This window comes from Schistocerca serialis, chromosome 9 (assembly GCF_023864345.2).
Source record: "Schistocerca serialis cubense isolate TAMUIC-IGC-003099 chromosome 9, iqSchSeri2.2, whole genome shotgun sequence".
Classification (NCBI taxonomy): domain Eukaryota; kingdom Metazoa; phylum Arthropoda; class Insecta; order Orthoptera; family Acrididae; genus Schistocerca; species Schistocerca serialis.
In genome coordinates, this window is record NC_064646.1 from 20,965,525 (window position 1) to 20,991,957 (window position 26,433).

The following is a 26,433-nucleotide window of genomic DNA, read 5'->3' on the forward strand; positions in this document are numbered from 1 at the left end:
GATCGAACTGTGTCAAATGGATATGTGCTAGAGGGCAATAGTAATTCTAAATATGACAACTTTCACAATTAGAATAAACATTACTCTAACCAAATTGCAACTTTGTGGCCTACATCACTTATGGGTCATAGAGTTCCTGATATTATTATTATTATTATTATTATTATTATTATTATTATTATTATCTTTCCTTTCTCAGACCTTAGGTCTGGTTCGGAATGAAAGTGACGCGGACCTTGATCAAGCATCACTTCCTTTTAACTGTACGGTATATGTTACATTGCGTTTAAGAACTTTCGGGTAATTGAACATGTATCAATAATTACGGATTTCTGAAGTTGTATATATAAGTTTGGATGTAGCTGTATTGCATTGATGTACTGGTGGATATTGCGTGGTATGACTCCTGTAGTTGAAAGTATAATTGGTATAATGTCAACTTTATCCTGATGCCACATGTCCTTTACTTCCTGATGCCACATGTCCTTGACTTCCTCAGCCAGTTGGATGTATTTTTCAATTTTTTCTCCTGTTTTCTTCTGTATAATTGCTGTATTGGGTATGGATATTTCAATTAGTTGTGTTAATTTCTTCTTTTTATTGGTGAGTATGATGTCAGGTTTGTTATGTGGTGGTGTTTTATCTGTTATAATGGTTCTGTTCCAGTATATTTTGTATTCATCATTCTCCAGTACATTTTGTGGTGCATACTTGTATGTGGGAACGTGTTGTTTTATTAGTTTATGTTGTATGGCAAGTTGTTGATGTATTATTTTTGCTACATTGTCATGTCTTCTGGGGTATTCTGTATTTGCTAGTATTGTACATCCGCTTGTGATGTGATCTACTGTTTCTATTTGTTGTTTCCAAAGTCTGCATTTATCTGTTGTGGTATTGGGATCATTAATAATATGCTTGCTGTAATATCTGGTGTTTATTGTTTGATCCTGTATTGCAATCATGAATCCTTCCGTCTCACTGTATATATTGCCTCTTCTTAGCCATGTGTTGGATGCGTCTTGATCGATGTGTGGCTGTGTTAGATGATACGGTGCTTGCCATGTAGTGTTTTCTTTTTCCAATTTACTTTCTTTGTATCTGTTGATGTTATGTGATCTAAAGGGTTGTAGAGGTGGTTATGAAATTGTAGTGGTGTAGCCGATGTATTTATGTGGGTGATTGCTTTGTGTATTTTGCTAGTTTCTGCTCGTTCTAGAAAGAATTTTCTTAAATTGTCTACCTGTCCATAATGTAGGTTTTTTATGTCGATAAATCCCCTTCCTCCTTCCTTTCTGCTTAATGTGAATCTTTCTGTTGCTGAATGTATGTGATGTATTCTATATTTGTGGCATTGTGATCGTGTAAGTGTATTGAGTGCTTGTAGGTCTGTGTTACTCCATTTCACTACTCCAAATGAGTAGGTCAATATTGGTATAGCATAGGTATTTATAGCCTTTGTCTTGTTTCTTGCTGTCAATTCTGTTTTCAGTATTTTTGTTAGTCTTTGTCTATATTTTTCTTTTAGCTCTTCTTTAATATTTGTATTATCTATTCCTATTTTTTGTCTGTATCCTAGATATTTATAGGCATCTGTTTTTTCCATCGCTTCTATGCAGTCGCTGTGGTTATCTAGTATGTAATCTTCTTGTTTAGTGTGTTTCCCTTGACTATGCTATTTTTCTTACATTTGTCTGTTCCAAAAGCCATATTTATATCATTGCAGAATATTTCTGTTATCTTCAGTAATTGGTTGAGTTGTTGATTTGTTGCTGCCAGTAGTTTTAGATCATCCATGTATAGCAAATGTGTGATTTTGTGTGGGTATGTTCTAGTAATATTGTATCCATAATTTGTATTATTTAGCATGTTGGATAGTGGGTTCAGGGCAAGGCAAAACCACATAGGACTTAATGAGTCTCCTTGGTATATTCCACGCTTAATCTGTATTGGCTGTGATGTGATATTTGAATTTGTTTGGATATTAAGTGTGGTTTTCCAATTTTTCATTACTACCTTTAGGAACTGTATCAATTTAGGATCTACTTTGTATATTTCCAATATTTGTAGTAACCATGAGTGGGGTACACTATCAAAAGCTTTTTGGTAATCAATGTATGCGTAGTGTAGTGACCTTTGTTTAGTTTTAGCCTGATATGTCACCTCTGTATCTATTACTAGTTGCTCTTTACATCCTCGTGCTCCTTTGCAACAGCCTTTTTGTTCTTCATTGATAATTTTGTTCTGTGTTGTATGTGTCATTAATTTCTGTGTAATGACTGAAGTTAATATTTTGTATATTGTTGGTAGGCATGTTATGGGGCGATATTTAGCTGGGTTTGCTGTGTCTGCTTGATCTTTAGGTTTCAGATATGTAATTCCATGTGTAAGTGCATCAGGGAATGTGTATGGGTCTGCAATGTAACTGTTAAATAATTTTTATAATTTTTTATAATTTTATAATTTTTTATAATTTTTCCCACGTGGAATGTTTCCTTCCATTATATTGTTATCTAATTTAGTTAGATGTGAATGTGTTGAGGTGAACTTCTTTAGCCAGAAATTTGCTATTTTATCTCTTCCAGGGGCTTTCCAATTGTGAGTAGAATTAATTGCTTGGGTGACTTCATGTTGCAAAACTATCACTTCAGGCATTTGTGGTATCACCTTGTATGTGTCTGTTTCTGCTTGTATCCACCGTGCATGCCTGTTATGTTGTACCGGGTTTGACCATATGCTGCTCCAGAAGTGTTCCATGTCTGTTATGTTTGGTGGATTGTCTATTTTTATGTGTGTGTTATCTATTGTTTGGTAAAACTTCTTTTGGTTGGTGTTGAATGTTTGGTTTTGTTTCCTTCTATTTTCACTTTTTTTTGTATCTTCTAAGTCGTTTGGCCCAAGCTTGTAATTTCTGCTTCTTTTCGTCCAACTGCTCTATTGCTTCTTGTTGTGAGATTTTATCTAACCTTTTTCCTTTTTTGTCTGATATTTCATTTCTTATAAATTGTGTTAGCTGTCCGATGTCTTTTCTCAGTTTTTCTATTCTGATCTGTAGCCTGTGTTGCCATGCTGGTGTTGTGGGTTTCTTCTGTGTGTTGGTTCGTTCTGATCTGTCTAGTGTGTATATTTAGTGTAGTGAGTGCTCCTACATAAACCAGTAATTGTAACTCTTCCATAGTTGTATTTTCATTTATTTTGTTGTGTATGATTGTGTTGATAGTTTTTATTGTTGTTTCGACTTGTGGGCTATTTGGTGGTCTATGCAAGAATGGTCTAATGTCTGTATTTGTGTCTTTGTATTCTATATATGTCAACTGAAATTTTTCTTCTATATCTAACATGTGTGTCACTTCATGTTCTATTTGTGCCTGTGTTGGTGAATGTCTTAAGATTTCTTTTTCCTCTGATTGTTTAATTGATGCGTGTTGTTCTTTGTTTGTTTGCTCTGGGATGTTTGAGTCCATTACTGTATTTTCTTCTTCTTCTTCTAATTGCACATTATTTTGTTCCAGTATTTCTTGTACTTGTTGTTTGATGTTTTCTAATTCTGACTGGGGTATCCTGTTATTTTTTATTATTACACGAATCTGATCAGCTAGACGTTGTTCTGTTAAAAATTTTAATTCTGGGTATCTGGTAATAAATGTTGTGTATACTTGTGATCTGTATCCAGTTGTGTTGGTTCCTAGGTTTGTTGCTTGGTAATAACAGAACATGAGGTGTCGATTGACTTCATCTGACCATCTCATCCTCTGTCTTTGTTTTCCTTCTAGGGTGGTTGCAGGAAGCATATCCTGCAAAACACCTCTATTTGGATTTAAATCATTTTCTGTGTGGCTAGTAGTGTCGTTACCATTGTGGGCGGGCATAGGGTTCAAGCGTCGTCCCCGACCATGACGGCGCTTTTCCGAGGCTTCTTTAGTTCTGTCCTGAACAAAGTAATCACACTAAAAGGGGGGTTAGCCCTATTAGTGGTTTGTTCTTTTCGTCGCCTTTTACGACTGGCAGAACATACCGGAGGCCTATTCTTTTCCCGGGCCTCCACGGGGTTTATTATTATTATTATTATTATTATTATTATTATTATTATTATTATTATTATTACTGTTATAATATATTACATTAACTTTGCTTTCTGCAAACATGCCATCAGCCAGACAATTTAACCAAAGGGTCACAAGTGTCTAATTTATGGTGTGTAATGTGACATGTGCGGTAAAACTCCTAGACGAGTTTGAGCCAAGACATTTTGACAAAGAGAAACTGCATGTGAGCCCGAACATCTTTAGCATGTTAGCTTGCAATTTTGGTAGCACTTTAACACAGTTCATTGTAAACACATCACAGGACTGTACATCGACTCATTCTTAAAGTGTAAACAGTGTAAGTAGTCCAGTTCCTTGGTCTTGGGCAAAGAGCATTATTTAAAAAACTGTCAAATGCATTTTCTTAAGTAATGTTGAAAATCTGACAGAGTAGTCAATTACAATGAAATAATTGTTACTGGAGAGCAGCCATATTGGGAAAGCATTGGTTATGGTGGCTTCCTTGTTTACGGAATACATTAATCAGCTGAGTTCCCTTGTATTTTTAGCAGTATTGTGCCTTGTTTGATGCCACCTACTCATTCCTTGCATTGCTCCAAATGTGATTGAGGTCCCAGTAATGTCACCATGTAAATTGATTACTATATGTAGATTTTAATTCTGTCCTATTTCTAGCTTCCAATCATAATTCCACTGGATTACACTGCTTCTGATCTGGAGCCAGAGCACCGTGTTGCATACTTTCGGGAGGATATAGGCATAAATTTACTGCACTGGCAATGGCATCTTTATTACCCATTCTCTGGCATGATGGAAATTGTCAAGAAAGATCGTCGAGGTGAACTGTTCTATTATTTTCATCAACAGATCATAGCAAGGTTTGTATTTCTTAACTGAACTTGTTAGTGATGTATCAAGAAAAGCTTCACAATTGACTTCATTGTACCTTCATTTCATTTTGTGAATCAAGATAATAAATTTACGCCCTTCCTTTGTTTAGTTAGATTTTGGTACTGAGAATATCCCTTGTGATGTCGGAGCATATCAAAGTATATGGAGAAGACACACACTTGGTTAAACTATTTCTTTTGTTTACAGAGAAAGCAAGTGGTTCTGGAGAAACTAGTGATAACAATGATACTGACTTACAATTTTCTCATTAAAATGAGTTAAAACAGCCTGAGAAAGTTAAACAAAGTTAAATTTCATCTTCCAGGTACAACTTTGAGCGGCTGAGCAACAAGCTTGCTCGTGTAAAACGCTTACTGAATTGGCACGAACCAGTGGAGGAAGGCTACTTTCCAAAACTTGATAATATCGTTTCCAGCAGAGTTTGGCCCCCAAGGAATTCATTTACGACTCTACGGGTAAGATTGCCTAATACAGCAATAGTAGCATACCTGTGGTGATGGATTTTTGTTTTACTGCTATGTCTGTTGATCCCAGTAGCACCAGAGTTACTAGAATCTGGAATGAGTCAGTGTTTTTGAAGAGTGGTACCAATCAACAGTTCTTTAATAAACAAGGTTAATAACACAAGGAATCATCATTAATATTTAAGCATATGCTGATACATTCATATTAGTAATACCTTACACTTAAAAACTAATAAACCATTTATGACAATAAACTCTTGGATGTGCATGCTCATTTACACTAAAAGTTTACTAACTGAGCAGAATCTATTTACTGTGGGTTACTCTATCAATTGGCTTTGTCAGCTGGCAGTTTCCATAACTGCAGCAACACACCAAAGTTTACCATTCTCTCCATTGTGCCACAGACGGCGATCTAATTGGACAAATAGGAATGGGGGTGCGCAATCATAACTTAAGACATGATACTCAGTGGCATGAGATACTTCTTCCTGCTTTGAGGGTAGGACAGACCAGTATTTCATAACTTCCAATCGGAAACCCTATTCACAATGTCGTATTCCTCTGGCATGCTGAACAGGGGACTACTCGATGTGCAATTGTGACAGTGGGTCGAGGCCAATGCTACTGTACGTCTCCAATTAGTGTTCAGATGTAGAGCTGCCAGCTTCAGTACACTTAGTGATATGCTTTCAAAGAGACAATACAGAAAGAAATCTGGGGACCTGGTGGGCCAATTAATAGGTATAAGTTTTAATTTAATTTCTAGGAAATGTGGTCATGTGCACAAGACTTATTATCTAAAAAAACTAAAATTTGGAAATTTTTGGCAGGGAAGAAAAATAATTTACTTATCAAACCAGACATGGACCACTTAAGCCATGTGAAGACATACCTTGAAAGGTGCACTCTCCTGCTAAAAACTACTCAAGTCAGTAAAGGAAGTAATTAAAAATGGCTGTGTTGATAGTTCCAATGTCTTATCTTTCCATTTAACCTAATATCCCATTGAAATAAAATAAAACTACAAAAAAAATAGGTGTCCAGTATTCTTGTGAGTGGAAGATAATTGGACTGTGTACTTCAATCACTGTTTCCTGGGACTGGTAGTATAGACTTGTTTTCACTGCTGTATTGTACACTCCTTTGCACTTGTTTGGGTTGGAAAAAAGCTGACAATAACATGGATGTTTGATGATGCGTACTGCATGCATTTTTCATTCAGTGTTCTCTAGTCACATGTGGTTGGCATTATTAGAGATATGGCCTAACAATCTTCTTTAATGACCCCTCTGGAACATTAAAGTTTCCTCTACAATTTTATGTAGTAAATAAATTGCCCACATAATCTGTGTGCAGCGATTCTCCATGCTTTATAGATGCGTGTGGAATAGTTGAGGCTGTAATCACATGTGCACATAAAGTCAATAAAAAATTCTGCATAGACTTTAGGGACAAAGAAACAAGGTACAAAAAACTTACTGGTTGTCACTTCAGAGTGCAAGGAAGAAACAAGAAATATTTATTTTACTGATGTAATACACAGCTAAAGATATATCTTTGTGCTACAGTGTATTTGTCCTAGCTGCTGCAGAACTACACCAAAGCAAGGAAATTTATGAAAAACGGTTTAAAAGGAATAAATTATTTATAAGGTGTTAATGAAAAAAATGGGACTGAACACAATTACTAATGGGAGTCCTAGACATGGTGGGAACATATGCTTTCTGCAGTTATTCTGCAATGTTTCCAATGATGCAGGGTGGGTAATTGTGCTTTCATTAATGAGATGTCTAATTCTTGCAGGACATAAACAGAGAACTAGATCAAATTAAGTTTGATATCCAGGATTTAGAGCGTTGGAGGGACCGCATCTTTGAAGCTATCCACAGTGGATCTGTTATAAATGTGAGTATTTGCTAATAGTTAATGGATATGTGATGAAGAATGTACAAATATTTGGTTATCTCTCTCTCTCTCTCTCTCTCTCTCTCTCTCTCTCTCTCTCTCTCTGACCTGGTAAATTCACATGAGTTTAAGCCTTTGCTTGTCATTCATTAGTGACATTAGAAATTGGAAAGTCTGCATGTAGCAGTATTAACAGCTGGTGTATAACATTGAATCATACTAATAATGTACAATGTATAAAAAATTAGGACATAAACTTTCACTCAATGTCCATACAACACAAATTGCATTTGCAATGGTGCCATGATCACGAAGTATGCAATACTGATGGTGTTACACTATGTCGAGTAATTAGTTCTACACCGTGCACAATAGTCCCTAGTGTCAAGCAGTGGCCTGTGCAAATGTTAAATAATTCCCTAGTTTTGGAGGGGGTGCACAACTGTTGTTCCCAGTGTCCAGACAGTGGGAGCAATCGAGTTGGAGATCATGTCGGAGCTGCTGGTAGTGGTGCTGATGGCATGCTGGTACGTTAGACGTACCGCATCTTCATGTTACCTCCTGTGTGACAGTATCTTGGTGCCACTTATCAACTGCACAATGATTGACAAATACCATGTGTGTCTATCGTGAACTCTGTATTACAATGCTCCAATGGCCAGCAAAAGCCCCAGATCTGGCCCTGATAGAATATATGGGGGGCCAGCGTGGTTATCAGCACCATCCCAGTCCCCAGTATTCAGGGTACCAAGCAAGAGTTAGAACAGCTGTGTGCCATATTGCCTCATGAGAAGAAAAACAGCTTTGAGCCCCTTCCCAACTGAATCAGTGCTCACATGCATCCTGGCCAGAGGATGGGTGCAATATCATACTGCCAAGTTGATCGGAAATTTGACTCTATTTTGTAATCACTGAAGCAACATCACACACCTTTTCAACCCAAGAATTTCCTCTTTCTCTTCTGAGTGCTTCACTTCTTGCCAAATGATACATATATATTTTTCAAAACTAAAATTGCAATCAATATGAAAATTGTGCATATGCCATTAAGCAAGAAACGTCAAAATTAAACTTTCTCAGGAACTGCTTAATCACACAGGATGCGTTCTTGTTATCATTTGCTTTGGATACAGAAAACAGAATAATTTTCTTAATTAAGAATGAATGTTAAACTGTATTTGCTAATTCATTTAGTATCCCCCCCCCCAATGTAAATGATCAGCTGCCTGCGCCAGATGCATGTTGAGCTACCTTCATGCACATCTGATGGTACAGACTTTATGCTCCCTGTAGAGTGAGTCACATGGAGCGTATAAATTTCCCCTCACTGGGTTCTGTACCACTTTTCTAAAGTCACAATCAGCCCACAAAGTGCTCCCACCAACAGTATAGTGCAACAGTGTTGTCATGCCAGGCAAATACTAAAGTAGCAGTGGAAGACATTCTCATTTGTGCAGTTGTTACCCTTTCCCTAGTGTTAATTTTGGGGTCACCATGGACCCAGCATTTCTTCAATGCCAGCAGGAACTGTTACGCTTATGGTGGCAACAGCAGGAGCAGATACAGGTACTGGTGTGCAAGAATGTGGAATTGCTTCATGTCCTTAACCTGCCAGTGGTGGGCCAGATGATCTCTTGCAGACCAGGTAAGACTGCTTTGTCCAGCAGTGCAGGTTTGAAGAAGTCCTGAGATACTTCTCTTAGACCAGTTTTGTTGGTTCCTGATGTGATATTATGGACACTAAACCAATATTGTGTTGAAGTTAGAGCACCACAGGCTCTCTAGCTGCAGTATGTGGTCTAGATTGCCAATAATCATGCTCCCCTGCAAGTGTGATTTTTGAATGACAGAAATGTTGTTCACTTCTGTTCACTCACTAATTGTGGATGTGATAGTCTGCTTATCACTAAGTCCAAGGTTCAGACCAGGCTGTTGACCACATTGGACCCTTCTGTAGCCAACATTGATCTGATTATCAACTCTAATTAGCTGACGACAGTAGTAAGGGAGGCCGATAAATGGGAGGGAGGGTTGCCAGTGGTCTGTGCAGATTTCATGTGTCTGTCTGTCTGTCAGTCATCCGATAGACTGTGGCCACTGTTAATGGCAGTTGGCATGCTGAGAGTAAGTCGCCAGATGCCCCTGAGGTTTCACTGGACAGTGGGGATGTCCTTCCCACTCGGAGCAGATCACCCCACCATGTTTCACTGAAGTTTATGGTGCGGTGGCCCATTGAGTTTAAAGTAGATTTGGGAGAGACGCTAAGCCTCGTTACTTGAGGTGTGTGTACAGGCTCAGTGCTCAGAATTGCAACAGCTGTTGTCAGGTTGGGGCTTACAATAAATGGTGTGTTCATTCACAGGGGCAATTCTCCATCTGTGCACATTATAAGAAAGTGGAATGGCTGCTCAAATTGTTAGTGGTAAATTCGCTGTTGCCAAAAACTGTTCTTGGTTCAGAGACAGTTGTCTTTGTGAAAAATGTGTTGAGTCGCTAAATACACAACTTGGACTCCATATCCATTCATAAGGCCTCCTGTTTGAGAGTACTTTTGGACAGGCTGAAAATTTAGGCATTCTGCTCTTCAGCTGTCAACACTTACTAAATATTGTTGCCCTCCCCCATTCACTTTGCCATGTGTGAAAAGGTGAAAGTAGAAATTTGGCAGGGTTAAGCCTTAATTACTGCTATTATCTAAAGTCAGTGGGCCTCCCCCTTCGGTGATGTTTAAAGACAGATAGTACCATGTGACTGCAGCAATTTTAAACAGACGGTCAATGCACAACGTCCTGGATTTGTATCCAATTCCACAGGTGGTGGTGTGACTGGAGTTGTTGGGAAATAAGTATGCAGTGACTTCTGCCATGTCTACTCAAAGTTGCTGTTGGATTGTCGCAATGACTCTTAGTAATAAATATCCCCTTTGGGCTTCACTAGTTAAATTACTAGCCTTTCAGAACTTTGTCTGCACCGAAAATTGACAGAATTTGGAGCAGATTATTACAGATATTATCTGTTGCATCGGTTACCTTGACATCTTAACCAGCCCTACAAGAGCAGCATTCCCTTCATTGCAGTTGAAAAACAGTCTTCTCTCCTCAAAGGTGTGCCTCTTGTACATTTTTTACAATGGATGCCCACACAAAACCTAAATCAACATGCCAGTGCCCAAGAACTTGAAGGATCTCCGGTGTTCTGTATTATCCACAGTTAGGTGCCCCCCCCCCCCCCCCCCCCCTCTTGGCTATGTACATCTACCATCCTCTAAATTGGTATTGCTAGATGGGCTTCACGTTCATCTGGTCTGCAGATTGATCAATGGGATTTTCAGTCCCTCAAGCAGTGTTCATGCTCTGCTCCCTGTCTCACTACTTTTACACAGTGAAACTTTACCCCTGGCCTGTGACGTTCCATTATGGCACAGATGCAATTCTGTCTGACAGAAACCTGTATGGCACCAAACAGCCCATCGCCTATGCATCAGACATTTTCTGCCATGCAGTGAAATTACTCAGAAGAGGAAAACGAAGCACTAGCTGTTAGTTTGAGAGTTAAAAAATCCCCCGTTGTCTTGCCCGTGGATGACGTTCCCCCTAATCCCTGACAAAGCCACTGGTGTCTTTGAATCTCATTCCAAGCTGTCCGACAGGACTGCCCACAAACTGCAGAGGTAGTTCCTCTTTCTCAGTAATTTTTGCTATCATTATTAAGACTCCACTGCTCAGCATTCTCATGGCTTCATGTGGGGCCTCAGGTAGAGTTCGACTGGCAGGAGGCTCTGTGTTCATGCTGAAGACTTTCTGAAAACCCAGTCAGATTTTCTGTTCACAGTATGTGTTATAACCACTGCAGTTGCTGACCCACGTTTCTGGAAAATTGTCCAGATGTGTTGGCCAGACTGCATCTCTCCTGCTGTGGATCACCCTCTCCCCTCCCTGCCCATGATGGACTAAACAATGTCAAGATCATCATGCTTGCCACATAGGAGCAATGCTGTCGAGTCATCTCCCAGTTGTTGCATGCACTGCAGTTGTTGGGTGCTCTGGGAATGGCTTAAGTGAAGGTACTGTGCTACTTCAGGTCTACTGATCTGCAGTAGATCAAAACATAGAATGTCTGATGTGGGTTTGTGCACAGAAGCAGACTGTGGAGCCATTAGTTTCCTCCTTAGCTGGTCCTGGAGCATCCTAGGGCAAAGTGCATGTTGATTTTCTGGATCTGTTTCGGGCAGCATGTAGTTGTTGATGATAGATGCAGTATTAAATTTCTTGTATGTAATAAAGCTGTCTTCCACATCAACTGCTATTGATAACTATTCTTGGCATTGTTGTATCTGCTCTGGAGCCTTGTCCAATAACAGTAGGCAACTTGTCATTGGCGTTTGAAGATTTTTCACATTCAAAATCATGTCGGACATGGAACTTGATGTGTTACATGAAACAGGGAGAAAGAAAACTGCCCCACTTCCTGCAGCTTCTTAAATGGAGGTGGAGTACTTCTTGTGTACGTTAGACACAAATTAAGTGGCCCGTGTCTGCCTCTTCCCATCATGGGACATTGTTCAGTTGTCTACGTACCAGGTGATGCTGGTCAGTGTGTGCAGTCTGGTATAACATTTACATGGGTGAAAGCTGTGTGCTCCTGGGTTTGTTGTACTCGGATGCCACACACCACCACGGCACATGGAGTACCCATCCTCGGGATGCCATGAGGTCTGGTCATTGAGCTGGTGGTAGGGATGACTTCCAGGTGTTAGTGTGGGCCGCAAAGATTGGCAATTTGTGGATGACAATAGGGAGCAGCTTAGCGATTGTGCAAATCAGTAATGCCCATGCACTGTTGGAATGTCACTGCCACAGTCTTCTGGTCCTGGATGACAGGGTTGGTAACACTGTTGTTCCAGGTGCTAGTTAAACTTAAAGCAGCATGCCTCACAGTTTCTGTGCCCCTTGCTGTCACCTGCAGACTTGAAGCCCCAGTGAGGTTTGCACCTACGCTGCTGAAGTAGTCCATAACACAACCCCAGGGGTCCACAACTCTTTTGTGGACACGTGCGTAGCGAGCACGGGACCCCGAGCTAATGTGGCCCTCCTTCCTTTCCGGGCTGCATACCTTCCCTTCCCTTTCCGCATCCCTCCCCGTCCCCCATCTTCGCCCCCCCCCCTCACCTCTGACTATTTCCTTCCCTTTCTCCCCCTCTGGGAGTATGGTTTGTGCCTACGTCCGGAGACGGACGCTCGAAACTTTTCCAACTTACTTGCTTTCTACACTTACAAGTCCTCGTCCTTCCTCTGTCCTTCTCTTTTCCTTCCCTCTTCTCCTTGCCCTTTTCTCTGCTGCGGCGTTTGAGACCCCCTCTTCTTTCCTTTCCCTTTCTCTTTTTTCCTCCCTGTGCATGTCTGAAGGCCGACCCACGCACTTCCATGCGTAGCCGGTGACGGGGTAACGCGTAATTCCCCGCCCCGGGTAGACAGGTAGGACACGTACGTACCCCCTGGTAACGGCCAGGCCCAGGGAGGGGTGATTACCCGAGTTGATACCTTCCGAAAGTGCCGATTGGTCCCTCCGTCCGTTTGTAGGGAGGTGTGACCTGAGGTGTGAACAATCACCTAAGGCGGGTGTGCCCTCGGTGAGGGCCCCCACAAGGGAGGAGCGCGCCATCGGAGACGCCGGTAATCATGGGGGATTCTTCCGCAATGGTTTCCTCACCTTCCACTATGTCTGCTCACAAACGTAAGTTCACTGAGTCTCAGCCACAGACGGTTCTTCCATCGTTACCACAGTTCCTTGTTGTTTCTCGGTCTGACGAAGGTCACGACTTTTCCACGGTCAACCCTTTCATTATTCAGAAAGGTGTCGACGCAATTGCGGGTCCCGTAAAGTCTTGTTCCAGATTACGGAATGGTACCCTGTTGTTAGAAACACACAGTGCCCTCCAGGCTCAAAAATTGCTGCGTACTTCTCTGCTCCACACCTTCCCTGTCCGGGTGGAACCGCACCGTACCTTAAATTCCTCGCGTGGAGTCGTTTATACACGCTCCCTCGATGGATTGTCTGACGAAGAAATTCAGCACTACCTGTCTGACCAGGGCGTCACCGCTGTTCATCGGGTTATGAAAAGGGTTGACTCGAACATCATTCCGACCCGCACTGTCTTCTTGACATTTGACAAAGTTCAACTCCCATCAAAAATCAAAGCAGGCTATGAGATAATTTCCGTTCGCCCTTATGTCCCAAACCCTACGCGTTGCTATCGATGTCAGCGGTTCAATCACACCAGCCAGTCCTGTTCCAATCCGGCCAAATGTGTTACATGTGGCAAGGATGCCCATGAGGGTGCTTGTCCACCTCCATCCCCTCACTGCATCAACTGTTTGGGTGACCACGCTGCTTCCTCTCGAGATTGCCCCGTTTTTAAGGACGAAAAGCTGATCCAGGAAATAAGAGTGAAGGAAAAGGTGTCGACCTTTGCTGCTCGAAAGTTACTCGCCAGTCGCCAGCCCACCGTGCCTCAGAAAGGAAAATACAGCGCTGTCCTTGCTTCTCCTCGGTCAACAAAGGAGGCGGCCACGCAGACTTGCGACCTCACATTTAGTACCACGGTCGTCAGATCGGCCAGCGCAAAGATCGCCCGTTCAACCTCACCACTTTCACCTGCCCACTCTATGGCTCACCCTTCGTCGGGTTCTGCTAAATCTCGAGCCCAAAAGTCAGACGCCAAGTCTTCAAAAAAAGAGCATTCTCGTGAAGAGTTTTTACGTACTACAACTTCACAACCATCGGTTCCTCCTTCATCTAAACATACCTCCAAGAAGGCTACGAAGAAACACAGTTCCTCTCCTTCTCTGCCAAGGCGTGTCCCATCTACAGCACCTCCTGGCGGAAATCGCCCTCGGCCATCTTCTGTGTCGCCGAGGCGCACTGTTGGTGGCCGGTCAACTGGCCGATCGTTGGTGGCAGGAGCTGCTCCTGACCAACCTATGGATCAGGATCTTCTGCCTTCGACTGAATGCCATTCCATGCTGTCGGTCGCAAGCTCTGAGCAGTCGTTGAGTTGACAGCACCCTTGGTCACGTTCCTCCCTTTTCTGTTCACCCAATGTCCATTATCCACTGGAATATCCGCGGCATTCGCGCCAATCGGGAGGAATTGTCGATCCTCTTACGATCCTACTCGCCGGTCATCTTCTGTCTTCAGGAAACAAAGCTGCGTCCCCATGACCGCTTTGTTCTCCCTCATTTTCAGTCCGTCCGATATGACCTCCCCTCTGTTGAAGGCACTCCAGCCCATGGAGGACTCATGATTCTGCTCCATGATACTCTCCATTATCACCCAATCCCCTTAAACACTTCCTTCCAAGCTGTCGCCGTCCGTCTTTCCCTTTCTGGGTACACGTTCTCTCTTTGTACGGTATACATTCCATCGTCTACACCCATGGCACGAGCTGATCTCCTTCATCTTCTTGATCAGCTTCCACCCCCCTATTTGTTGGTTGGGGACTTCAATGCCCACCACCCGCTTTGGGGATCTCCACATCCTTGTCCACGTGGCTCACTATTGCTAGACGTCTTCCACCAAGCGGATCTAGTCTGCCTCAACACTGGGGTCCCCACATTTTTATCTGCCTCCACGGCAAATTTATCCCATTTGGACCTTGCGGTTGGAACTGTTCCGCTAGCTCGGCGCTTCGAATGGTTCGCCATTGATGATACACACTCGAGTGACCACTTTCCATGTGTTCTTCGACTGCAGCCTCAACTGCCATATATGCGCTCGCGACGCTGGAAGTTTGCCCAAGCCGATTGGACACTTTTTTCGTCTCTAGCGACATTCGATGACCGTCGCTTTCCCAGCGTCGACGATGAGGTCACACATTTTACCGACGTTATTCTCACAGCTGCGGAACATTCAATACCACGCACCTCCGAATTGCCCCGGCGCCCTCCAGTTCCTTGGTGGAACGAGGCATGCCGTGACGCAATACGTGAGCGGCGACGTGCTCTTCGCATTTTCCGTCACCATCCAACTTTGACGAACTGTATCCGATATAAGCAGCTCCGTGCGCGATGCCGTCACGTCATCCGCGATAGCAAGAAGGCAAGCTGGAAATTCTTTATTAGCTCATTTAACACCTTCACTCCCTCCTCGGAAGTTTGGAGTCGGCTTCGACGGTTCTCAGGCGCGCCTAGTTTCTCCCCGGTCTCTGGGCTCACTGTCGCGCATGATACCTTAGTGGACCCCGTCACAATTTCTAACTCATTGGGTCAGCACTTTGCTGAGATTTCGAGCTCTTCAAATTACCCACCAGCGTTTCTCCCCAAGAAACGTGCAGCGGAAGTGCGACATCTTGATTTCTCCTCTCAAAATCGCGAAAGCTACAATACTGTTTTCTCCATGCGCGAACTCCAACATGCACTCTCTTCTTCTCGTTCCTCCGCCCCAGGACCGGATGGTATCCATGTCCAAATGTTGCTGCATTTATCAACCCATAGCCTGCGTTACCTCCTTCGCCTTTATAATCGAATTTGGACCGACAGTACCTTTCCCAGGCAATGGCGGGAAGCTATTGTCGTTCCCGTTCTGAAACCTGGAAAGGACAAACATCTCCCCTCTAGCTATCGTCCCATTTCTCTCACGAGTAGTGTCTGTAAGGTTTTGGAGCGTATGGTGAATTACCGTTTAGCTTGGTGGCTGGAGTCCCGCAGTCTTTTAACACCAGCCCAATGCGGATTCCGAAAGCATCGTTCTGCTGTTGACCATCTTGTTGCTCTCTCCACTTATATCATGAACAATTTTCTCCGGAAACGCCAAACGGTAGCAATATTTTTTGATCTGGAGAGAGCGTACGATACCTGTTGGAGGACAGGCATCCTCCGCACACTGTTCTCTTGGGGCTTTAGAGGCCGGCTGCCCCTTTTTCTTCGCGAATTTATGGCAGAGCGCACATTTAGGGTGCGGGTGAACACTACTCTCTCCCGTACTTTCTCCCAAGAAAACGGGGTACCCCAGGGCTCCGTGCTGAGTGTTGTACTGTTTGCCATCGCCATTAATCCAATTATGGATTGTCTCCTTCCTGATGTCTCGGGCTCCCTCTTTGTGGACGATTTTGCGATCTACTACAGCTCTCAACGGACCAGCCTTCTTGAAAGACGTCTTCAAGGATGTCTCGATCGCCTCCACTCGTGGAGCATCGAAACCGGCTTCCGTTTCTCACCCAGTAAGACCGTTTGTGTTAATTTTTGGCGACGTAAGGAGTTTCTTCCGCCCTCCTTACATCTAGGTCCTGTCAACCTTCCGTTTTCCGACGTCGCTAAATTCTTGGGTCTTATGTTTGACAGAAAACTGTGCTGGTCCTCCCACGTTTCCTATCTTTCGGCTCGCTGTCTGCGTTCCCTTAACACCCTCCGTGTCCTGAATGGTACCTCTTGGGGAGCGGACCGAGTGGTCCTTCTCCGCCTCTATCGCGCCTTAGTGCGCTCGAAATTGGATTATGGAAGCATAGTCTACTCCTCTGCTCGGCCGTCTATTCTTCGGAGTCTCGACTCTATCCACCACCGTGGATTACGTTTAGTGTCTGGAGCTTTTTACACCAGCCCTGTGGAAAGCCTTTATGCTGAGACTGCTGAACCTCCGCTGTCCAATCGGCGGGCAGTCCTTCTGAGTCGTTATGCTAGCCATCTGTCTTCCATGCCTGCTAATCCAGCCCATAACCTTTTTTTCGACGCCTCCTTTGATGTCTGGTATGCAGGCCGCTCCTCCTCCCTACTACCCCCGGGAGTCCACTTCCGTCAACTGCTCCATTCTCTTTCCTTCCGCTTTCCTAAAACCTTCTTGACAACTTGGGGTACAGCACCGCCTTGGCTCCGTCCCCGGATCGACTTGCTAAGAGACCTATGTCAATTTCCCAAGGATGGTACCCCTACACTTGTTTACCGTCGGGCATTTGCTGCTCTATGTGCACAAATGACGGAAGCCACATTTATTTACACCGATGGCTCGAAAACATCGTTAGGTGTAGGGAGTGCCTATATTGTTGGCGACACCCCAAATCACTTTCGGCTTCCCGACCAGTGTTCGGTTTATACTGCGGAGCTTTACGCTGTTCTCCAGGCTGTCCACTACATCCGCCGCCATCAGCGGATACAGTACGTAATCTGCTCAGATTCTCTCAGCTCTCTCCTAAGTCTCCAAGCTCTTTACCCTGTGCACCCTCTGGTCCACCGGATTCAGGACTGTCTGCGCTTGCTCCACCTGGGGGGCGTCTCAGTGGCGTTCCTCTGGCTCCCGGGACACGCTGGTATCTGTGGAAATGAGGCGGCCGATATAGCGGCCAAGGCTGCAGTCTCTCTTCCTCGGCCAGCTCTTCAGTCTCTTCCGTTTACCGATATACGGAGCGGTTTATGTCGCCAAGTTACTCATTTATGGCATGCGCATTGGTCAACACTTCCCCACAATAAATTGCGGGAAGTGAAAGCCCTTCCTTGCGCTTGGACCTCTTCCTCCCGAACGCGTCGTCGGGAGGAGGTAATTTTAGCTCGACTCCGGATAGGGCACTGTCTTTTTAGTCATCGACATCTTTTAAGCGGTGATCCTCCCCCACTCTGTCCCCACTGCTCTCAGCTGTGGACGGTCAGACACCTTTTAATTGAATGCCCATATTTTAATCCGTTACGCTCCCGTCTACAGCTCTCGCCTGATCTATCGTCGATTTTAGCAGATGACACGCGCTCAGCTGACCGCGTTCTACAGTTTATTAGTGACAGTGAAATGACGTCAGTCATTTGAAGCTTTTTTTTGGGGACAACCAACCCCTTTCTATAGTGGACTTTTAAGCATTCCTTCTGCCTTTAGTTTCTCAAATTTTCTGACTTTGTTTCCATTGCTGCTGATGTTAAATTTCGTTTTTTTTTTCCTGTTTTCTACGTCACGGGCTGGGCGCTAATGACCATAGAAGTTTTGCGCCCTAAAAAACCACAAACAAAAAAAAACACAACCATTTTGTTGTTGTTGTTCTTGTCTTCAGTCTTAACACTGGTTTGATGCATCTCTCCATCCCACTCTATCCTGTGCAAGCTGCTTCGTCTCCCAGTACGTACTGCAGCCTACATCCTTCTGAATCTGCTTAGTGTATTCATCTCTTAATATCCCTCTACGATTTTTTACTCTCCACACTGCCCTCCAATACTAAATCGGTGATACCTTGATGCCTGAAAAACATGTCCTACCAACCAATCCCTTCTTCTAGTCAAGTTGTGCCACAAACTCCTCTTCTCCCCAATCCTATTCAATACCTCCTCATTAGTTATGTGATCTATCCATCTAATCTTCAGTGTTTTTCTGTAGCACCACATTTCTAAAGCTTCTATTCTCGTCTTGTCCAAACTATTAATCGTCCATGTTTCACTTCCATAAGTGGCTACACTCAATACAAATACTTTCAGAAGGACTTACTGACACACATCTATACTCGATGTTAACAAATTTCTCTTCTTCAGAAACACATCCCTTGCCATTGCCAGTCTACATTTTATATCCTCTCTACTTCGACCATCATCAGTTATTTTGCTCCCCAAATAGCAAAACTCCTTTACTACTTAGTGTCTCATTTCCTAATCTAATTCCCTCAGCATCACCCGAGTTAATTCAACTACATTCCATTATCTTCGTTTTGCTTTTGTTGATGTTCACCTTATATCCTCCTTTCAAGGCACTGGCTATTCCGTTAAACAGCTCTTCCAAGTCCTTTGCTGTCTGACAGAATTACAATGTCATCGGCGAACCTCAGTTTTTATTTCTTCTCCATGGATTTGAATACCTACTAAGAATTTTTCTTTTGACGTCTTTACTGCTTGCTCATTATACAGATTGAGTAACATTGGGGAGAGGCTACAACCCTGTCTCACTCCCTTTTCCGACCACTGCTTCCCTTTCATACCCTTAGACTCTTATAACTGCCATCTGGTTTCTGTACAACTTGTAAATAGCCTTTTGCTCCCTGTATTTTACACCTGCCACCTTCAGAATTTGAGAGTATTCCAGTCAGCCTTGTCAAAAGTATTTCTCTAAATCTGAAAATGCTAGAAACTTATATTTGCCTTTCCTCAATTTATCTTCAAAAATAAGTCGTAGGATCAGTATTGCCTCAAGTGTTCCCACATTTCTACGGAATCCAAACTGGTCTTCCCTGAGGCCAGCTTCTACCAGTTTCCCATTTGTCTGTAAAGAATTTGTTAGTATTTTGCAGCCGTGGCTTATTAAACTGATACTTCAGTAATTTTCACATCTGTCAAAAACTCCTTTCTTTAGGATTGGAATTCTTATATTCTTCTTAAAGTCTGAGGGTATTTCGCCTGTCGCGTACATCTTGCTCACCAGATGATAGAGTTTTGTCAGGGCTGTCTGTAGTTCTAATTGAATGTTGTGTACTCCCAGGGCCTTGTTTAGACTTGTGTCTTTAAATGCTGTCACTCTCTTCACACAGTATCATATCTCCCATTTTATCTTCATCTACATCCTCTTCCATTTCCATTATATTGTCCTCAAGTACATCACACTTGTATAGACCCTCTATGTACTCTTTCCACCTTTCTGCTTTCCCTTCTCTGCTTGGAACTGGGTTTCCATCTGAGCTCTTGATATCCATACAAGTGGTTCTCTTTTCTCCAAAGGTCTCTTTAATTTTCCTGTAGGCAGTATCTATCTTACCTCTAGTGAGAGAAGCCTCTACATCTTTACATTTGTCCTCTAGCCATCCCTGCTTAGCCATTTTGCGCTTCTTGTTGGTCTCATTTTTGAAACATTTGTAATCCTTTCTGGCAGCTTCATTTACTGGATTTTTATATTTTCTCCTTTCATCAATTAAATTCAGTATCTCTTCTGTTACCCAAGGATTTCTACTAGCCCTTGTCTTTTTACCAACTCGATCCTCTGCTGCCTTCACTACTTCATCCCTCAGAGCTACCCATTCTTCTTCTACTGTATTTCTCTCCCCATTCCTGTCAATTGTTCCCTTATGCTCTCCTTTAAACTCCGTGAAACCTCTGGATTAGTCAGATTATCCAGGTCCCATCTCCTTAAATTGCCACCTTTTTGCAGTTTCTTCAGTTTTAATCTACAGTTCATAACCAATAGATTGTGGTCAGAGTCCACATCTGCCCCTGGAAATGTCTTAAAATTTAAAACCTGGTTCCTAAATCTCTATCTTACCATTACTGTATATAATCGATCTGAAACCATTTAATTAGGCAATGACAATTAGTACTTAGCTTTGATTCTTGACACTGAAGATTCAATCTCTATGCACTGCAGTTTGCTCCACGTGATAATTGGAATCCTGTATCTGACATATTGCCAGGCAATTGTTTGTTAATAAATGTCAAGTGAAATGATCTAGCTGAAACACAATTTATTCTTGAAAACATAATCACAAATGTTAAACAGAGCTTGATAAAACCTGGGAAAACAGTGGGATGCCAGTGCTGTTGCCAATGGCATAATGTGGGTTACAGTGATGGAAGTACAAATTAAAACACTGGTTAAAGCGTTAATTAAAAACTATAAATTGAGTTGTTTTCCAAAAGTAGTTACAGAACTTAGACTTCTAAAATGTTAATCATTTTAGAATAAAGAAGCTGAAGTAATATGGTTCACATAACCACAACATGGAAAAACCACCTAGCAACAATGTTGGCTTTAAAAATTGAAACAACTTCTAAATTAAAAGTTGGATTTTGTTGCTAACATGTTTTGTAGGTCTTTTCATCAAATAGAACAGTAATAACGATAGTTTCCCTGTACCAATATTACAAGTGGGGGTTTGTGTTTATTTACATGTGTTGATATGTCTTTGAATAAGTTGGCCCATATTGCTGCTTCTCAAAGCAGATATATTTCGAACCAGCCTGTTCATACAACTGCCCCCCATCCCTCCTTCTGCGCATGCAAATCAGTGGACCCCCATTTCCTCAGCATCTGTGCCCTTTTGCTTTTTCACTGAAACAGGTAATGTTTGCATTGACTTCTTCGGTGGCCAAACTGCTGCCATGTTCTTCAGTCCTGTGCTGGAGGTTGTGACCAGGAACGGGTAATTGTCAGCCCTACATGGCCTTAACAAGTAAGGACTTTGGTATGCCTACCAGTGGATGAATGCAGATGAGCTGGCTTGAGCAACACAGTGGAATAGTACAGAAACGCGTCATGGAAGGTGCTTGTGATGTGTAGTATGGCCAGACATGCTCATCGAAGTTTACCTGGGGATAGTCATGAGCAGAGCAGGCCAGTGCTTATGCTGAGTTCAACTGTTCAAGACATCACCTTGAACATGAACATGTGTTTGTGCCTAGTGTTTGGTCCACAACTGCCCATGCTAGCTGTGCACAAGCTATCCCTATGTCCCTGAAGGTGCATGGTGTTTTGCCACTCACAGATTGACTTGCATAATTAGTATTAGTTCCCTCTTGTGGATTTTGATTTCTCAGTCATTGTAGAGCCATTTGGCCCCATGAAGTGCCTGCGCTGATAGTGCAGTGTAGTGCATGCCAGTGTAGATACTAAAATAGAACTTGATGGAAAACGTTACTTTTTGTTTCAGTAACAAAAAGATTAACATACTGTAAACATAGATATTACATTCTTGTCATGTACTTAAACAGTAAATTGATGCTTGTCAAAATAAATCTTACACATATTAATACAGCCAATTATTTTTATACATTATTTTACAGCTCTTAAACATCTAAAATTTGCTGAGTGAACACACTTTTCAATTAAGAATTATTTTAGTTTTGGATTTAAGTTGCTTTTTTATTACTGTTTCTTCATGGGCTCTGGCAGTTAATTATGCCATATTGGTTCATTAGTATATGGGCTTTGGTCTGTCACTTTTAGTGTTATTGTTTGTCCGTAGTAATTTTCTGTGGACCTGGTGTTGTGGTCAGATATGTCACTACATTTAGTTACTGCAGTTTTCTGGGAGACAAAGTAATTAAGTTATAAAGATAAGAGTATATGGTGAAGTACTTGTGTTGTCTGAAAACATCACAGCAAGACTCTCTATTATAGACTAGTCCATGTATAATCCTTAACCTCTTTTTTGTAGCAACAGTACTCTATTAAGGTGAATGTCTGCAGCACAACCCCATATTTCTATACAGTAGCTAAGATAGGGATAGATTGTCCCATAATTCAGTTTTAAGTGTGTGGGTGGGCACCATTTTGGATAGTTGGCTAAGATACAGCCCATTTCTGACTTTTTACATACAGCATTAATGTGGCTAATCCACCGGAGGTTTGAGTCCAGGTGGACCCTAGAAATTTGCACTCATTTGCTTCCTCTGCCACTATGCCCCATACCTCATTTAAGCAAGAGTGGTGTGAGCTGCCAGTTGTAAATATTGCCATCTGGGATTTATTTACATTGACCTTTAATCCTTGTACATGAAAATATGACCTTAATTTTAGTATTCTGAAAATTTCAGTTCCTCACAATCTTTATCATGAAATAAAACTGAGGTGTCATCAGCATTTACAATGTGCAAGTTAATGGGGTGTACAATGTCATTAATTTACGCTAAAAAAGAGGAAAGGTCCAAGAATTGAGCCTTGAATGACTCCGTGTCACTCACTTGTGGATTCGAAAGTTATGGTGGTGTTGTTAATTTGACGTGTAAGTTTGGTACACTGTTTCAAATTCACCAGGTAGTCATATAGAAGTTTCATTGGTGGATCACTGATACTGTACGCCCACAGTTTTAAGAGTTCATGGTTTACTGAATCAAAAGCTTTGCTCAGGTCAAGGAATATTCCGGCTGTCTGCATACCCTGTTCTATATTTGCTATATACTTCATGGAAAAAAACTGGTAACAGCAGTGGCCATGCTTAGGTCTTTGCTAAACCCATGCTGCGATTCGGTAAGCATTTTGTATCTTGAGAAAAATGTTGAGTTGTGATAGGATAACTGTTGCAGATATTTTACTGAAGGTAAGGATTAGTGATACCAGTCTATTATTTGAAACTACTTCTTTACTTCCTTCATATGGATTGGCTGAATTACACTTATTTTGAAGGCATTTGGTATATGTTTTCATTAATACTAAAACTGATAAGATATGTAAGGGGTTTAGTTATTTCATTGGCACATCCCTTTAACACCACACTTGAGATACCATCCCATCCAGATGGATGCTTGGTCTTCAGCTTTTGTATTGTTACACATTTCCTGTTGATACACCTCCATAAATTAGTTCTATACCTTCTGTGACATCATTTGGTGTGTCAGCCTGTAGATCTATAATAAGGGCTGGTTGGTCAAAAGGAGAGTTAAAATGCTTAATGAACAAATTACATACTTCATATGGATTTTCTACTAGCTGGCTCTTGTCTAATGCTAACTGGTTCACTCTGTCCCTTGCTGGTGGCATAACAATTTTTGATTAGTATGTAGGATGCCTTACTTACATTGCCTGAATGCTCTATTGCATCACTGTTTACCCATTTCCTCAAGTGTAAAATGTCTGTCTTACGTATTTTTGGCTTGATATGACTTTTCCTTTCATATATGTAGCTTTCTCTCCTTATATACAGTCAAGATCATATATATTCTGCCATAATCAGCCTAGGGGTAAGTTTCAGCCTAGTATTACTCTCTAAAGCCAACAGTTGGTTCATACACTAATTATTTCTTTGAGAGGGCAGCAGCAGTCAAAGTGCTTCAGCACTGTTCTATAATCCCCCAGGGGGCTCGCCACTCATTGGTGGGCTCGTGCTAGGCTACTATGGGGTCCCAGTCATTGCAGCATCTGTTTTCCCTTCCGTGCTGCATCTCTCTTCTCCTGCTATTATGATGATGATTCTGAGCTGATGTGCAAGCAGTTACACCTTTGTTTGTCACTCATTTTTCCTTTCTTTACTTCCCTTCTCTTGAGTCTGCTTCAGCGTAAAAGGATCCTCTTCATTCTTCTTCCTCCCTCTGTGCCCATGTGTCTGACACGTAACAGGTTACTGGGTAAGATGTAATTCCCAGCCCAGGTCGGCAGGTAGGGTTTGTACATACCTCCTGGCACAGGCTGGGTCCATGGAAGGGTGATTGCCTGAACTGCAATCTACCCAAATTGCCGATTGTTCACACCCCCAAACACTTGACAGAAGGACCAATCACCTAAGGCTGGTGCCCCCTTGCGAAGAGGGGCCCCAGTTGGAAGGAGCATGCCATCGGAGACACTAGCAATCATTGCAAATGTCCTCATGATGCATCAATCGTCTTCCCACTCCCCTTCTACAAAATGTTAACGCAATGAGGCTAATGATTTAGACCTACTTCCTGCTGTACCACAGTTCCTCGTGGTCTCACGTACTGAAAATGGTCAGTTCTTCACCCCGGTAAATCTGTTTATTTTTCAGAAAGGTGTAGATGCAATTTATGGCCCTGTGAAATCCTGCTCCAGTTCACAGAATGGCATTTTCCTTCTGGAGACCACTTCTGATTCTCAAGCTCGACAATTGCTTGCTGCCTCACCTCTCCATTGTTACCTAGTTCATGTCTAGGCCTGCAGAACTTTGAAATCCTTCTGTGGTGTAATTTACACCAGGCTGCTTGATGGTCTGAGGCTGAAACACAATCTTAACTTCCTGATCAGGGTGTCATTGACATTCATCATGTAATGAAAAGGGTAGAGTCTTCCTTAGTGCCCACCTGCACTCTCTCTCACCTTTAATAAAGTGTTGCTTCCATCCAATCTCAAAGCAGGCTATGAAATCATCGTCCAACCACACATTCTGAACCCGATGTGCTGCTACCAGTGTCATTGTTTCATCCACACTAGAATGACTTGACACCCAACCAAATGTCATCTGTTATAGGAGTGTTCAAGAGGGCGATCGTCCATCACCACCTCCTCCCTGCTGTACCAACTGCAATGGCAGCCATGCCGCCACCTCTCAAGAATGTCCAGTGTTTCTTCATGAGCAGGCTGTTAGAGATCTGCATAAAGGAAAAGGTGCCTTATCCATTTGCTTGCAAGTTACTGGCGAGTCGCAAACTGTTCTCCCATCAGGTACCTATAGATCTGTTCTTGTTACCCCCTTGCTCCATGAAGGACACAGCCACGCAGACATACAATTTCCAATTCAGCTCTGAGGTTGTGAAATCGCCCAGTGTCAGGATAGCATAATACCTGAGTGTTCTTCTACCGGAAAAGCCCAAAGAAATCCTCCAAAGGCAAGCAGTCTTCTCCTTTGCCACCATGAAGATCCTCTTCGATGGTGTCTGGACATGATACCTTAGCCCAGCCAGTCTCCATATTGCCAGTGCGCACCAACATCCGTTTCTCAGCGGTGGGTTCCAGACTGACCACACAAGCAAGCTGATGCTTCTGTAGACCCCATGGAGCAGGATCCTCCTCCTTCTGTGCCCTGTAGCAGCACCTCTTCCCCAACAGCCGCCGAGGTGACAGTCCCACGTCTCTTCATTGTGACTCTCCTCCAATGGAATATTTGCGGCCTTCAGTCCCATAAGGATGATTTATGGCTGTTTTTAATGTAGCAGTGTCCCCTTGCACTCTGCCTTCAAGAAACAATTGCGTCCTTAAGACTGCTTTGAGCTTTCACATTTTTTACTGATTGGTTTTGATCTTCCCCCTGAAGTCCCCATTGCCTCATATGGGGGGTGTCATGCTGTTCATACAGGATGACACTGTCAGCCAATCTCGCTGACTACCTGTCCTCAAGCTGTTGCAATTCTCCTTTTCCTCCCCTGCCTGACTTTTTTCCCCCTCTGTACCATTTATGTCCCTACATCATTTGCTGTTGCCAGGTCATACTTCTTAAAACTTACTGGGCAGCTACCTCACCAATTTTTGTTACTTGGTGACGTTAATGCACATAATCCCCTTTGGGGCTCTCCCAGGACCCTCTTAAGTGACTTTCTTAACTAACTTAACCTCTTCTGCCTTAATACTGGAGCACCCACTTCCCTTTCGGACTCCTCGCACACCTATTCCCCTGCACTTTCCAGCTTGCCCATCATCTTGAGTGGTCCGTTCTTCCTGACATCTACTCAAGCAATAATTTCCAGTGTGCTATCAATTTGCTGACCCCTACCCCACCTGCA

At 42.7% G+C, this 26,433-nt stretch overlaps 1 protein-coding gene across 1 annotated transcript in view; it reads left to right on the forward strand.

Moving 5' to 3' along the window:
* LOC126418776 (phenoloxidase 2-like) overlaps positions 1–26,433 on the forward strand; it is a 147,176-nt gene that overhangs the window by 104,665 nt on the left and 16,078 nt on the right. The window contains exons 5-7 of the mRNA XM_050085702.1: positions 4,719–4,921; positions 5,260–5,410; positions 7,226–7,327. Of these exons, the coding sequence (XP_049941659.1) occupies positions 4,719–4,921; positions 5,260–5,410; positions 7,226–7,327 (456 nt within the window). The remainder of the gene's footprint in view (positions 1–4,718; positions 4,922–5,259; positions 5,411–7,225; positions 7,328–26,433) is intronic.